At 42.4% G+C, this 16422-nt stretch overlaps 1 protein-coding gene across 2 annotated transcripts in view; it reads right to left on the bottom strand.

Moving 5' to 3' along the window:
• Positions 1–3660: 3660 nt before the first annotated feature.
• The window catches only part of WDR38 (WD repeat domain 38), a 176913-nt gene continuing 164151 nt past the window's right edge, over positions 3661–16422 (bottom strand). For both annotated transcript variants that reach the window (XM_075184772.1, XM_075184773.1), the window contains 4 exons: positions 15942–16064; positions 11300–11449; positions 8116–8163; positions 3661–4434 (listed from right to left, as the gene is read on the bottom strand). In XM_075184772.1, coding sequence (XP_075040873.1) covers positions 4345–4434; positions 8116–8163; positions 11300–11449; positions 15942–16064 — 411 coding nt within the window. In that variant the 3' untranslated portion in view covers positions 3661–4344. The remainder of the gene's footprint in view (positions 4435–8115; positions 8164–11299; positions 11450–15941; positions 16065–16422) is intronic.

Genomic DNA, 16422 nt, shown 5'->3' with positions numbered 1-16422 from the left:
TTATATCTGATTATTATGTTGATAATACATGTAGAAGATAATAAAAGCAATAACAGAAGCAAACCATGGCTGTCAAAACGTGATTCATCAGATCAGACCACCTTCTTCATTGCTCCATGGTCCAGTTCTGGCGCTCACAAGCCCATTGTAGACGCTCTTGGCGGTGGACAGTGGTCAGCATGGGCACTCTGACCGGTCTGCGACTAGACAGCCCCATACTCAGCAAGCTGCGATGCACTATGTGTTCTGACACCTTTCTAACATAGCCAACTTTTTCGTGAATTTATGGTACAGTGACTCTTCTGTGGGATTGCAGCAGATGGGCTAGCCTCCGCTCCCCACGTGCATCCTGGTTCTGGTTCAATGGTAGTCCTTCCTTGGACCCCTTTTGGTTGGTACTAACCTCATACCAGGAATACCCCACAAGACCTGCTGTTTTGGAGATGCTCTGACCCGTCGTCTAGCCATCAGAATTTGGCCCTTGCCAAAGTCACTCATCCTTACGCTTACTCATTTTGCCTGCTCGCAAACACATCAACTTCAAGAACTGTTCGCTTGCTGCCTAATATACCCCACCCCTTGACAGGTCTCCTTGTAACAAGATGATCAATGTTATTCATTTCACTTGTCAGTGGTTTATATGTTGTGGCTATTCATTTCATTATAATAGCCACGTTAAATATATATTTACTGAGAAAATGTTGATGTGTTCAACACTTATTTCACCCACTGTATATCCCAACACGTCCGTCCCCACCAGATGCCCATGACATTCCTCCATTCCCCCAACAGTCCCAGCCGTGGGACAGAGCCCTAAAATTGAGACTCTCCTGCTGAAATCAGGACAGTTGGGAGGTGTGCATTTTGGGGGGAGGGGGAAGGCATATATCTAGATATATTACAATGTTGCCATTCATAATTAGCTGAGCTCAACCAAACCATACAAATGCATTTAATTTTTCCCCTTCTCTATTATCCTTGTTTTCACTTTTATTTCTCAGATCAATAATATTGCATACTGTCAATGTAAAAGTTTTTGATTTTTTTTTTAACTGGCCACAGTTGTAGTTCCATGTAAAGTACATGATAGCACTTTTAAAGCATTTATTACTAAACTCTGATTACATGAAAATCCCACACATCAGCCTTATAGGGCCTCATAAATATTATGAAGATCTATGGGTATAAGCTTTAATTAAAGCCACATGTGATATATTTAAAAAGAAAGTATCTTCATCATTCTCTGAGCATTGCCTCATTCTATACATACCTTGTTGGACATTATCTGTATCTCTATTCATGTGACAAGCCTGGCAACCTGTTGCAATCATCAGTCTAGACCAAACTAAACTTATGGGAACTGATGTCGTGATTTCTATAGATTACAGAGATCGTACTACTTACATCATATTATTTAATAAATATCTGGTAGTCGGGAAAGGTTAAAAAGAATGTCCCCTAGGACTTTCCCCCATTGCTTACCCTTAAATTCTCCTCCTTTATTATCCCTGAAACCACCGTTCTACTGCAGTTGTCTCTACTTCATACTGTATCTAGAAATGTTATGGAGGGCTCAAGGGGTAAGTGTATCGAGCTGGGGGTTTGACAAATAGTAGCTATCATTTTGTAGAATGCAATAAATAAATGATAGCTAGAATCTGATTGGTTGCTATAGGCAACATCTCCACTTTTCACACCCACTGGAAACTCACAGCTTGATACATTTACCCCCAGGATTGTGTCAGATGGAAAGGTGCAACATTTATTACTGTAACTCACATTCAATTGTGTAAACTGCTCTTCAGGCAACAGGAAATAAAGTGTGTTATTGCCCATAGCAACCAATCAAATTTTAGCTAATTTTTCTAGTACAGGTTAGATAATTCGAAAAATAAATCTGATTAGTTGCTATGGCTTTTGTCTCTTTTTTTTGTATTCTGAGAAATATGCTTATATTGTTTAACCAGTTTGCACAGCCTTAGGTTCAATGGATTCTTTATCCTGAAACATTGCAGAATACTATCATGACTAGTGGTCGAAATGGAAATTTAGAAGTAGCAGTATGGAAAATGTAATGTAATTTGATAGTTTTACAATCGATGTATGGCATACCAACATATGCCAGCCCACTACGACCACTGAGCATGACATTACCAAAAATATCCTTCCCAACACATCATCTCTCAGACACGAGTAACACTGAAAAACATTGTTTTAAGTACCAAAGAAATAATTTTTTTTTTTTTTTTTATATAATTTTAGAATGAAACGGTCACCATGATTTAACACTGTCTCATGAAATGGTTAAAATGTTTGTGTGTCGGCGTGTGTCTATGTATTGGCATATTTACAGAATACCATGCAAAAATTCATAGTTACACCTTTGACAGCGTCAGAAAAATACATTGTGCATTGAAAAAAAATGCAAAAATCAAAAATCAAAATTAAAATTTTTGTTTTCACAAGATTTCACAAACATTTTTTTAAACAAACCATTGTGTGGTTATGTGGTGGTGATGGGCCTGATTCATTAAGAAAAGTAAAGCAAAAAAAATGAGTAACTTTTCACCTTGGCAAAACCATGTTGCATTGGACGGGGATGTAAATTTTAAATGTGGGGACAGATTTCTAATTGGGGTAGAGCAGGTCCTAGATCAACTTCAAATGTCAGTGTAAACATAAAGCTATCAAGTATTTGTGTCCTACATTATTAATATTTATTTATAAGGCGCTACAAGGCATCCGCAGCGCCGTACAGAGACAAACAAAATCACAATACAATGGGAGACAGCACAGTACAGTAAACACAGCAACTCAGTACGCTCAATGCACAGCTAGAGAGGGCGGGGAAGGGGGAGGGAGGATCCGAAAACGACGGGGCCCAAGAAGGGGGGCGCGGAAGACAGGGAGACCCCCAGGGGGGAGGAGGGAGCGAAAGTGGACGTGGGGTGGAGGACCTTTGAGGAGGAGGGCTAAGTAGCTGGAGAGCAGAGTTAGAAGTGGTGGAAACAGGAGGAGAGATGGCCCTGCTCAGAGGAGCGTACAATCTAAGGGGAGGGGTGGACAGACAGAGAGACGCAGGGGAGAGAGGGAGAGTAGGGGGACAGAGGCAGAAGATAAGGTAGGAAGTTAAGTGGGAGACAGAAAGGCTTTAAGAAAAAGGTGGGTTTTTAGGGCCCGTTTGAAGCTGGACAGATTAGGGGAAGTTCTGATGGAGGGAGGGAGCTTGTTCCAGTGGAGGGGGGCAGCGCGGGCGAAGTCTTGGATACGCGCGTGGGAGGAGGTTATAAGGGGGGAAGAGAGGCGACGGTCAGAGGCAGAACGGAGAGGGCGGGATGGAGCATGAATAGAGAAGAGGGTGGAGATGTAGGGCGGAGTGGAGTTGGCGAGGGCCTTGTAGGTGAGTGTGAGGAGCTTAAAGAGGATTCTGAAGGGGAATGGGAGCCAGTGAAGGGCTAGGTAGAGGGGGGAGACAAAAGAGGAGCGGCGAGAGAGGAAAATAAGCCTAGCTGCAGCGTTAAGGACGGATCGAAGGGGATCGAGATGAGAGTGGGGGAGGCCAGTGAGGAGGAGGTTGCAGTAGTCCAGGCGGGAGATGATCAGAGAGTGGATAAGGCATTTGGTGGCATCTTGGGAGAGGAAGGGCCGGATGTGAGCGATGTTGCGCAGCTGGAAGCGGCAGGATTTAGCAAGAGAGAGGATGTGGGGGCCAAAGGAGAGAGAGGAGTCGAGGATGACACCAAGGCAGCGAAGTTGGGGGACAGGGGAGATAGAGGTGTTGTCGACAGTGATGGAGAGGTCAGAAGGGGATGGGGTATGAGAGGGAGGAAAAACTATGAGCTCAGTTTTGGCAAGGTTAAGTTTAAGGAATCGAGAGGACATCCAGGAGGAGATGGCAGAGAGGCAGGCGGACACCCTAGAGAGGAGGGAGGGAGAGAAAAAAGCATGAAAAGCAGCCAGTATTTTCCTTATATGCAAAATAATAAACTAATTTGCACTCCTTGAATTGTAACATGGTTTTGTCCAGGAGAAAACTTACTCATTTTTTTGCCTTACTTTCCTTAATGAATCAGGCCCAATGAGTCTAGATTTATATAACAAATCTATTTCGGATTAATTTCACACACTTGCTCTATCCATTCTTTCTGCAGAAAAGGAGGAGGTTTCAAAAAATACTGCAAATTTCCGTTTTCATCAACAGCAGAATCCACACATAACAAAGTGTGTAAAACAGTATCTGAAATGTTTGGACAGTATTCAGCAGTGATCTCTGGCTGGTGCCCACCACTGCTACATGATATGCATCCAGCATGGAGTTAGCCTCATGGTGCTTTAAAATGTCTTTCAATGTGATGAGTATATCCCCATAGCTCCAGCTAGCAGCAGGGTGCCTTTAGGTGAAAATATACAGGTGTGTGTCATCTCAAGCATGCCCTGCAATAGAAAACCGTTTGGGTTATTCAAGGCAATCCATGTTTTCTGCATTTGTTTTATTCTATTCTGTTTGACATTGACATTTTCACATATTAATTTTTCCCAATGGAAGGATATCATGACCTTTCCAAGAGGAGATCAGCAAGTTACATGATCTGACCAATGGAAGGATATCATGACCTTTCCAAGAGGAGATCAGCAAGTCACTTGATCTGACCAATGGAAGGATACCATGACCTTTCCAAGAGGAGATCAGCAAGTCACTTGATCTGACCAATGGAAGGATACCATGACCTTTCAAAGAGGAGATCAGCAAGTCACATGATCTGACCAATGAAAGGATACCATGACCTTTCAAAGAGGAGATCAGCAAGTCACATGTTCTGACCAATGGAAGGATACAATGACCTTTCCAAAAGGAATTCAGCAAGTCACTTGATCTGACCAATAGAAGGATACCATGACCTTTCCAAGAAGAGATCAGCAAGTCACTTGATCTGACCAATGGAAGGATACCATAACCTTTCCAAAAGGAACACAAAGAACAAATAATTAGGCGCTAATGGGTAAAATATCATAAATTACTTCACCAACCGCTGCTACAACATACAGCAGATACTGTTTTTGCCAGATGTATATAGAAAAAAAACTAACAAAAATATAGAAGAGCGCTGGTTATGGTGAGATGTTATTCTCATATTTATTAAAAATAAAACAATTTATAAAAATATATATATAAAAACATAAGAAAATCATGCAATAAAATAAATAATCCTTGATTGTGGCAAATTCAAAAGCAGTAATTGAGAATTCCCAGCTCCTCAGCACCAATAATTTGCTGGTTACATTTAATTAGTAACCCTTATATATGCAAATACAGATGGCCACAGAAATTTCATGCATAATCCCTAAAAGTCCTGTAACAATTACTTGTTCAAAGAATCAGGACAACAGAGTCCCTTAATAAATTGTGTGGTTAGAATGCATTGTCCAAAAACAAATCCACACAGCAATCCAAAAATATTCCAAATGTCAGTAGGACTGTTCAGTCAGTCTTTAAATAACTGTTCACAACTGATATTTAGGATGAGAAAATCCCATTGAAAAATATGACATAGTCCATCAAATTTAGGCAACAGTTCGAAGCCAAGAAAAATTCCACTGTAAGCAGATGTAATAAATGTCATACCTTAATTCAGATGGGGCACGCCAAACTGTACAGTCCACATAAGCATTAGAAAGGCCAAAAAAATCCACTTTGCTATTGATACACGATGAGCTGAGTATTTCAGTTAGTTGCCACTCATGACACGTTTCTCCGCCTCTAAAGGGGGCGGTTTCATCAGAGGTGTGGAAGGATACCATGATCTTTCCAAGAGGAGATCAGCAAGTCACATGCTCTGACCAATAGAAGGATATCATGACCTTTACAAGAGGAAATCAGCAAATCACATGCTCTGACGAATGGAAGGATATCATGACCTTTTCAAGAGGAGATCAGCAAGTCACATACTCTGACCAATGGAAGGATACCATGACCTTTCCAAGAGGAGATCAGCAAGTCACTTGATCTGACCAATGGAAGGATACCATGACCTTTTCAAAAGGAGATCAGCAAGACACTTGATCTGACCAATGGAAGGAAACCATGACCTTTCCAAGAGGAGATCAGCAAGTCACATGCTCTGACCAATAGAAGGATATCATGACCTTTACAAGAGGAAATCAGCAAATCACATGATCTGACCAATAGAAAGATATCATGACCTTTCCAAGAGGAGATCAGCAACTCACATGATCTGATCAATAGAAAGATATCATGACCTTTCCAAGAGGAGATCAGCAAGTCACATGCTCTGACAAATGGAAGGATATCATGACCTTTCCAAGAGGAAATCAGCAAATCACATGATCTGACCAATAGAAAGATATCATGACCTTTCCAAGAGGAGATCAGCAACTCACATGATCTGATCAATAGAAAGATATCATGACCTTTCCAAGAGGAGATCAGCAAGTCACATGCTCTGACAAATGGAAGGATATCATGACCTAGAGTTGCAGCCTCTGATCAAGGTAAGAACTATGTTGCAGAGTACATACGGTACAAGTAACTGGAACGAATAGCCCAGTTCTTACTTATGGTAAAAAGATAAGAAAACATAACTAAAATAATTGTTATCTATTATCATGAGTATTTAATTTCCTGAGGCTGAGAGCATGCTCACATTTTATTGTGTACAGTTATAGAAATTGAATACAGTTATATGGTAATCATTTGAAAATGTATTGGTTTGTAGTTTAGTTAAGTTCCTAAACTATCGGCAGTAGCAGAATAGGTACAGTATGTATGGACTTTCCTTTACAAGCCATCGCCACTTTAAATTTCTCCTGCAAAGTCGCCGATTTTCAGCGACTTGTAGAAATCGGAGCTTCATACATTTACCCCTAGGTCTTATTAGTAGTAGACTTGCTCTTGCATGGATTCATGAAATGTTTGCCACCATCTCTGAGCAGGGTTACCAGCAGTCAGTAAATATCAAGTCAAATTTACCCTGCCAGTAATAAAAATGCTGTGATCAGTAAAAATAACACCCCACCTGTCATCACAAAACTACTTACTGGGACTCATTTACAAAGTGGAGAGGATGCTCACCACAAAATGCCTTGGATTTGCACTGGTGCACCTAGAAAGTTCACCCAGAGTACATTAAGGTGCACGCTTACTCTCTGCTCTTTGGGAGACGCCTCTGCAATCCGTAAGTGTGCCTAGGTGTGCAGGGAGGAGATATAATCCGAAGATGTGCACTGTGTAGAAGTGTAAACATCACATTGAAATCCAGCCAAGTTTTTCTTTCAATATAGTTTGGTTTATCTTCATTTGACAAAAGTGTCACTTTTGTGGGTGTGAAGCTTTTTATTACATTACTGGGATTCGATTGTGCTTCTCTGCCAAATGCAAACAGTTTCTTTTATGCAGGGCGAACGCAGCATTATCTTGCATGCTGCATGCACATACTGGACAGCTCTATTTTTACAATGCATCAAATGAGTTGGTCTAGGGCACACACTCATTTTAAGTAAGATTGTGTATTTTTTATTCTCCTCCCTTGCAGAGAAAGAAATATTTTACAGGTACAAATTTGTACCCAGTAGCGAAATAAATTAGTAATTTGTAATTGGTTGTATTGTGCTATGCTTAGTCAATCTGCACATTCCAACTGCCAATAGTACAAAAATTATTATTAATAAAAATAATAAATAGAAAAGGTTTTTCTCAGCTGTTCCTGCTCATGGACAACATACAGAAAGAGTCATTTATTGTTTAAATGCCCATGTGGATTAGTATGCAGTGTGCTGGCCAAGCTAATCATACTGCATGGATTTGTACTAATGAGCATATATTTTGCCTTTGAACTTTTAGGAATGTTTAAGAGAAAAGGATCCTTGCAGTGATAGCTAGAGAGGTCAGCAAACAATCTCAGAAGATGGCTCAAGACAAGATATCAAACATTCCAAACTTCAGATTTCTTCTGAAATCCTATTTGTTAAACAGAGATGTTTCACTTCCAGATTACAATGAATTACAGAAGAAAGATAGAATACTGCTTGCTTCAGATTCCGTAAAACTGTTTTAAACATTTTAAAAATGGTGTTAGGTGATGTTCTTCTGTATCTTACCTTCAGAACTTTTATACACTTCCCATGTTCACAGTCCCAGAGCCTTACCTGTCAAAGGAACAGATTGTGAGTTTAGCAATGTCAAGTATAATATAATTTGCCCTTTACATTTAGTTTTCTTGCATTTCTCAACAGGAATAAATTTGATAACCTCTTATTAGGATTGACACAATATTTTCTGGTGTATTATAATACAGATGTGATGCTAACAAAAAGATGAAAACATAGTCTTCTTCCTACTAGTTCTAACGTCACAGAGTTGACAATAGAAATGCCATGTTTGCACGTGAGCAAAGATAACATCAGCGTCATTTATTTATATAGCGCCAGCAAATTCCGTAGCGCTTTACAATTGGGGAAAAAAGACAGCAATAAAACAATACTTGGTAATACAGACAGAGAGGTAAGAGGGCCCTGCTCGCAAGCGTACAATCTGTAGAACAATGGGAGTATGGTACATGAGTTTAAGTGCTACATATTGTATATTGGTCCAGCCAGATTGCAAAGGTAAAAGTGTTTAGTGGGCTATATGGCCCAGTCTAACAGCAATGTTGGTCAGAGGGTTGTTGTCTTGTGTTAGCTGTGTACAGGGTGGTAATAGGGTAACCTAGGGAGATTAAGAGGTGGTTGAAGAATACTATAAGCTTGCTTGAAGAGTTGGGTTTTCATAGAGCGCTTGAAGGTTTGAAGACTAGAGGAAAGTCTTATTGTGAGAGGGAAGGAATTACACAAAGTGGGTGCAGCCCGAAAAAAAGTCCTGTAACTGGGAACGGGAGCAGTTAATATGTGCAGACGAGAGACACAGATTATGTGGAGAACGGATGTGTCGAGTTGGGAGATATTTTGAAACAAGTCAGGAGATGTATGTTGTTGCAGTTTTGTTGATGGTCTTGTATGTTAATAGAAGTATTTTATATTGGATTCGGTGAAAAACAGGCAACCAATGTAGATACTGACAAAGTGACTCATCAGAGGAAGAGCGATCTGCAAGGAAAATCAATCTGCATGCAAAATAGATTGTAGGGGTGTGTGTCTGAGTTGGGGAAGACCAGTAATGAGAGAATTGCAATAGTCAAATAGTGAGTGCATGAATTAAAGTTTTTGCAGTGTCTTGTGTGAGATATGTGCATATTTTGGAAATGTTTTTTAGATGCATGTGTCATGAGCCACAGACCATCTCGGCCTCTCCTCTCCTCACTTCCCGGCTGTTATGACAACAACCGGGACATCACTTTCTGTTTCTCAACCCGGCCATCACCATAGCAATGGCTGGGACGCTATTCATTCACCGCCGTGACCCGGGCAGCTGGGCGTGTGCGCGCCACAATTAATCTAGTAATTTATATGTATCTCAGGCTGATTGAGGGCCATGTGCGTTGCACCAAAATGATTGGTGCAGGGTTACATATAAGCAGGGCTTCGCCTCCCTGCCGGTTATAGTGTTCAGTACCTGTGTTTGCCTGAACTTTGGACCTTGCCTGATTGCCTGTAGCCCTGACCTCTGCTTGAATATTAGACTTCGCTAATTTGCTTGTGACCCTGACCCTTGCCTGAATACTGGATATTGATTGCTTGCTGCCAGCCTTGACCCTTTGGCCTGTTCCTGAATCTCTGCCTGCTTACGGACCCTTGACCATGGCCTGACTATCCGCTCCTACCTTGGTTATCGCCTCCTATTCACCTGCTGCTGAATAGTATATAAACTCCCACTACGCAAGAGCTTAAGATCTGGGGGCATCCAAGTACCTGTGCTCTACGGGAAAGGCACCTGCTATAGGTCGAAGAACTCTGTCGCCGGTTCTGAAAGTCCATATCTATAGCCGATAGCCGTAACACTATGTGACATGATTTAGAGTCGATGTGGGGAACAAAGGATAGATCTGGGGTTTTGAGTTAAGGATCACACCTAGGAAGCGAGCTTGTGGGGTGGGATTTATGGTCATGTTGTCAACAGAAATACAAATGTCAGATAGGCAACTTCTGTTGGTGGTGTTATGCTGACGGTCTGTTCACAAACTTACAGAACTAGTTGGCGGAGGTCTTCACCTTTAGCAGCCGCCTTTCCCATAGAGCTTTATATGCTCACCGGTACTCAGATGCCCCCAGGACTTAACTCCAGATGTAGTGCAAGTTTGTAATGCAGGACAGTAGCGGCAGGCCAGAAGACAGAGTAGATGGCAGCGGATGGTCAGACGTAAGCCGAGGTCAAAGGTCACTAGCAAGCAGAATGGTCAGATAACACGCCAAAGGTCAGGGTCACAGGCAACACAGCGGGGTCCAAGGTACAGGCAGGGGTCATACACAGTAGTCAATCAAAAAGGCTTTCACAAAACATAGCACAGGAGCAGGCTAGCTGACAGGGAAACTGAACGCTATAACCGGCAGGAAGGCTAAGCCCTCCCTGCCTTTAGTACTGGTACTGGCCAATCAGGGCTTGCCCTGAAAACATCCCCCAGGCAGCCACTAATTAATTCCCTGGCTGTTAGTGGGATATGACGCGCACACCTGGCTGGTCTAGATTGCGGGGCGTGATAGCACTTAACTTTAGTGTCCGGCCATTGCCCTGGCAACGGTCGGTCCGAATACTGGAAGTGATGTCCCGGTCGTCATGGAGACGGCCGGGACGCCAGAAGGAGGCGGAAGTGAGTTGCGGCGATGAGCGCGCCTGCCACGGCTCCTAACAGGTGGTGGGAATATTATTAACTCTGTTTTTGAAACATTGAGATAGAGTTGAGGTGAGAGGAGATGAAATGGCAAAAAAGTCAGTAACACGGATGGTGGAGAGAGGATAGATGATACTGAAATCCAAAGAAGCTTATTAGTTTTCCAAGAGAAGTGGTATATATGGAGAAGAGTAGAAGACCAAGGACTGCACACTGGCATTTCCATGTCTTTGTTTTGAGTCTCACATATGTTAACATACTTGCAGCCTTAAACCTGATCAAAAATGGGACAATCATTATCATCACCAACTCCAAAACTTGCTCCTGGCTTATGTAGATGCAAATGTACACGTCGTAGCTTTTCCGTTTGACTCAAAATATAAAAATAATATCTACATAAACATTTAGATTGAAAACTGGATGACTGTGTTATCAATAATATGTTATTTCTGGCATGACAGAGGCTGAACATTGCAATAGGTAAGCTACAGCATACTACAACCACACATAATTACTATTACCGTCTTGTCATGTCCTGTGGAAGCCAGCAGGATACCATCACGGGAGAAGGACAAGGTCCTCAGCCAATCCACATGTCCATTCAGTAGGAATACCAGGAAGCCACTGTGTGGGTTCCAAACACATATTGTTTTGTCCCATGACCCAGAAGCCTAAATTGATAATTAAAATATCTTAGTATTCAAGCACTCGTCTACAGTACCTTGCTAATAGTGTTTTAAAATTGAATTGCCACTTTGAATTAAATAACCTTAAATTAGTTGTATTGTGCTTTACTCATTCATTCTGCACATTCAAAGTGCTAATACTACAAACCTATATTAATAAAAATAATAATATAAAAGGTTTCTCTTGTCCTAAGCATGGACCACCTTTCTTTTATTTGGTGCCTATATCTTTTTCAAGGCGTTATCTGTGTTCTCCTAGTTTAGAGTATTATAGCTGAGACACATATTTTGAATATTCTACTTTCTGATTTCTATACTTCTATCAGCACCAAAGGCTAGTCTGTGCCCAAGTCTAGTGATAAGTAGTCTCTTCTGTAAGTTATACTGAGCAATACTAGAAATCTTCCATATATTGTGTCACACATTTTCTGTGTCACACTATGGTGCCTACCACCACCATAGTTCTCCATGGTCCAACCACTCAATTTTTTTCACCGGTATAAAATAAATATGTACCCTACTTCCTGATTGATCCTATGGATATATTTTTATAATATGAAAATAGAGTATTAATGTACAAAATGAAATAAATAAAATAATGACATACAGAATGCTACTGTGCTGCTCTGCAACCCCAGGCCTGTTCCTATGTGACCTTCTACAAATCCAGGCCTGCTTCTTCTATCCTTCCCAATTGTTCATCTGATTTGCAACAGTTATTTTGCATATACCTTTTCCCGGACACCAAAATGGGCTGCAATCTTTCTAATTTTAAATACAATCACTCTCATCCGGTGCTGTGAGATGTTAATGTATATCTAGTGCTCCCATATGTCCTTGTTTTCACAATCCTCAATTTCCCATATTTAAGACTCTTGAAATGCCCCAATTAACTGGGCAAGCGGTAATAGGTTCCTATAATGGTTTTACCTTATTTGGGACGTACAAGTTGTATGGTGAGAATTTTAGAGACCTGACTCCAGGTCACATGGGTATTGTTTATTTAATTTCAGAATTACGAGATTCCTATTTTTGTCTGGAAATACAAAGGACCATATGCCTTCCGGTATTATGCAGTTGTAAGGGATTTATACTGTACGGGGCTGATTCATTAGGGCACGTATCTGCCGATTTTGAGCATATCCAATGCAAAATCACTCTACGCATGCCCGGAACCGGCAGATACGGACTTGAATACAGGCCTGTTCCGTGCGCTGATGAGCTCAAGGCATATATTTTTAAGATTTCACCCCCGGGAGATCCTGGGGAGAAGTCATGTGACATGGGGTAGGAGGAGGGCGCGGTGACTTTGTCGCATCACCATAGCCCTGCCCCCACTATGAAAAGCTGAAATTCACGACATTGAATGGAGGGGCGGAGCTTAATGACACAAGTAAGCCCCGCCCCCTCCTTTCACTGCCGTGGATTTCGGGCAAATGCGGGAGCTTTGCCTACTCTGCCGGGAGTCCGTGAAGACTTCCCGAAATTCGTGAGCCTCCCGGGAATTCCAGGAGAGTAGGCAAGTATGGCTCATGGTGGCCGTAGTGAATGTACAGTCTGGGCGTGCCAACCTGCCTGACCCGCAGCTCTATAACTGTTTAAAAATAGAAAGAAAAAAAAATATGTGAGGTTCCCCCTAAACAATATGAACCCTAGTGCTGCCAGACTAGTGCTAATTGCCACAAAATCAGGGGGATAAGAAGCATGGGGTCTCCGATTTCACAAAAATCAGCACTAACCAGCTGGGGTTGGTGGTACTATAGCAAACAATTGTGCGCCCCCCCCCCCCTCTATGGAGACCCAGCCCAGTGCTGAAAGCAGTAGGACTCTTCCTACACCCCTGGGGCGGTGGGTGAAGGGTAACAAAGTATGAAAAAGTAAAGAAAATGTTAAAAACACAAGTAACAGTCTGGGCGTGCCGGTGTTTGTAGAAGTACTAGCAACAGCATACCCATGGCAGCCAGGCAGCCTCGGACTGGCCTGCCGGACAGCCGAACTAACCACCGGTAGGCCCCGCCTGATGAAGCTCCGCCCCCTCCGTTGTTAGGGAGGAGCTTACCAAACACCTGGTTCCCTATACTTCCGACGGCGGCGACACTTGGGGTAACCACACTACCGCGCAGGTGCAGAGAGCCATGTCTGGGCTCTCCATACCTGCGCGGTACATCAACGCAGAACCAAAATCTCAGCACAGTTTTCCTGTCGGACCAAGGAAGACAGGACACACATGCGCAGAACGGAGTTCATGCACACGGGACATCGCAGCTAGAGCGCTCGCTGTGGATGCAAGAACAGACTGTATAAGGATCACCTGGCTTTTGATTTCTCATCCCGCAAACTGTAAGTTCAAAGAATATTGCTTTTTATTGGGAAACAGACTTCAGTTACAAACTCAGAACTTACATCCATTATACTACCAGTGGCCTAAGTGATCTTCATATCACGGAGAACATTATGATGATTACAACATTCTTTCATACCAATGCTCATTTTAGCTTTAATATATAGGCAATAGAACCTACAAATGTATGTTCATTTTTACTCTGGCCAGAACAGTAAATGTTTATGCATTTTAAATAAATACAATATAAAAGTCCAATTCAAGATTGACAGATTATTATTATTATTTTAAAGTGGTGGAGCGCCAGGGAAACTATCTTTTGCTCTAGAATATTGTGAGTGTTGGAGAGAACATTCAGATCCCTAAGCGCAGCACCTCACGCTAATAGATTTGGTTCGATAAAAACAGACAGCGCTTGGGATTTCTTACATTTTGGTGGTGTGTTTTTCACTGCGCAGGGGAGAAGGAGTTCCTGTCCGCCCAGAGGAGCAGGAAGAAAGGACGCTGTCCGGAGCTAGATTGTTGGGTTGCAGAAAACTTTGAAGAAAGATGCTGTTCCACTAGACCGGTAAGACTGCTCTGTAAAATGTTCAGAACAAACCTGGAACCGGTCATTAGTTTTCCCCTCAAATATTTTTCCCCTCATATTTTTTTTCTACATCCATATGGTTTTAAATGTTGTTTTCACTTAATTGGCTTTCATGTCTATTTCTTGCCTAATATCCCACCCAAAAATCTCAATAAATCCTGTGTGCTCTCTCCTCTTTACTGACCCCCAGGTGTACGACATCACCAAGTTCATCAAACCCAGCTCCCATTTTTTCGCCATATTCCCCTCACACCCACTTTCTCCTATCAGTGTATTATCTCCCATTTCCATGCCTAACCACCCAGAATGAAATCTCCAGCACTATGAGACCACACCCATTCATTAACTCTGTGTGCACTTTATCCTTTAGCACCCTTATATCTATCCTGTAACCCTTATACCCCCATATGTATACTATCCATCAGTTCATGCCCAACACCCCAGGATAAAGTCTCCACCACTCCATAATGTCCCCTCCCCTTCATCAACCGTGTGTGCAGAGCATTGTATGCCTTATCCCTCAGCTGTGACTCTTACACTCCAAGTTTACGTTAAAGGTCTACTTACATGACCCCTCTCATTCAATAACCTAATGTGCAAAGCATTTAACCCTGATTTACTTATCAGTATACTTTCACTCCACCCCCCTCATTTCAGTTTATCTATCAGTATACTTTTCTTTTACCCCCCCCCAGAATAAAATCACTACCACTACTATATGCCCCCCCTCCCCTTCATTAACATAGTGTGCAAAACATAGTACACCTTGTCCCAAACACCTATTTTCCTTTCCAGGTGTCCTTTACACCCCATCTTTTCTCTATGAAAATCTACACCACTCCTATGTGCCCCCTCCCCTTCATTAACCCTGTGTAAGCAGAGCATCACACACCTTATCCCTCAGCACCCCTCATTTCATGCCTATCCACCTCCCTGAGGAAGAGATGACCCCTCTCTCAACCCTGTGTGCAGATCTGCCCATCTGTGAACAACTCCAGCCCCCCCATATAATTTCATGCCTAACCAGAGCCAGAATGAAATGATCATGGCTCCTAGGTGCCCCTCACCCCTTTTATTATCCATGTGTGTGCCTTCACCCACCAGGATGAACTCTCCATCCCTCCATTGTGCCCCCCATTCATTAACCCTGTGTGCGCTGTGGGTAACAATAATAATACTACCGTCCCGTTTCCTGAGCGTGACCCGTCCGATACCTCACCGGTTGCTATGGCAGCCGGTCACCAGAGATCGGCCCCGCCCAGCGCTTACTTCTTCTATACTACGCTTTATATACTACACTATGGTGCTAGCTGTCCTTCGTGGGCTGACCACTTCCCCTCTAGTGTCTGGTCTCGTCTCTTTGATGGCTGAACACGCCCCCTCTGGTGGGCCCCTAGCTGTGCAGTCCCCCGGTGGGCCCTTCATGCCCCAGTCCGACACTGCAGCCAGGGCATGCTGGCACGTTGAGAACCACAAGTGCCAGCAGGGCTCACTGAGCCATGTAGTTCCACAAAGTATAATGTAAATAAACCACAATGTTTTCTTACCAGCATCCCAGACACGGAGAAGCATACACAGCTGACATTGCCCTGATGTCCTTTTAGTACTTTGGTGTTTACATCACTGCACACACTCCACACTCTGACAGTATAATCCCAGGACCCTGTTGCCTGCAATGTAAATAAAGAAAGTAAAGAGTAATCAATACAAGACTCTTACTGCACTGTCCGGAATTGCAATGTCCCATTAATGTAATCTGTTGAAAATACTTGAATTACTAAATGGAACTTTATTTGTTGAAATGTCTTCTTGAGGAGTATGCAATGTTTAAAGATAGGTGTAGAGATCGAATTGTTTCCCTGTGAACAAAGCCTTGTCCTTCCATCACGTCAGACAGCTTGGACACATTTTTGATGACCAACAATATATTTTATTGGTGGCATATGATGTTTTTTGGTTGTCTTTTGCCCACACAATAAACAATATTCAGCAAAATAGTCCAGAGACAATTGTTTGGCACAATCTGGT

Source organism: Mixophyes fleayi, chromosome 9 (assembly GCF_038048845.1).
Source record: "Mixophyes fleayi isolate aMixFle1 chromosome 9, aMixFle1.hap1, whole genome shotgun sequence".
In the NCBI taxonomy this organism is placed as follows: Eukaryota; Metazoa; Chordata; class Amphibia; order Anura; family Limnodynastidae; genus Mixophyes; species Mixophyes fleayi.
This window is presented reverse-complemented; position numbering and strand designations above follow the sequence as displayed.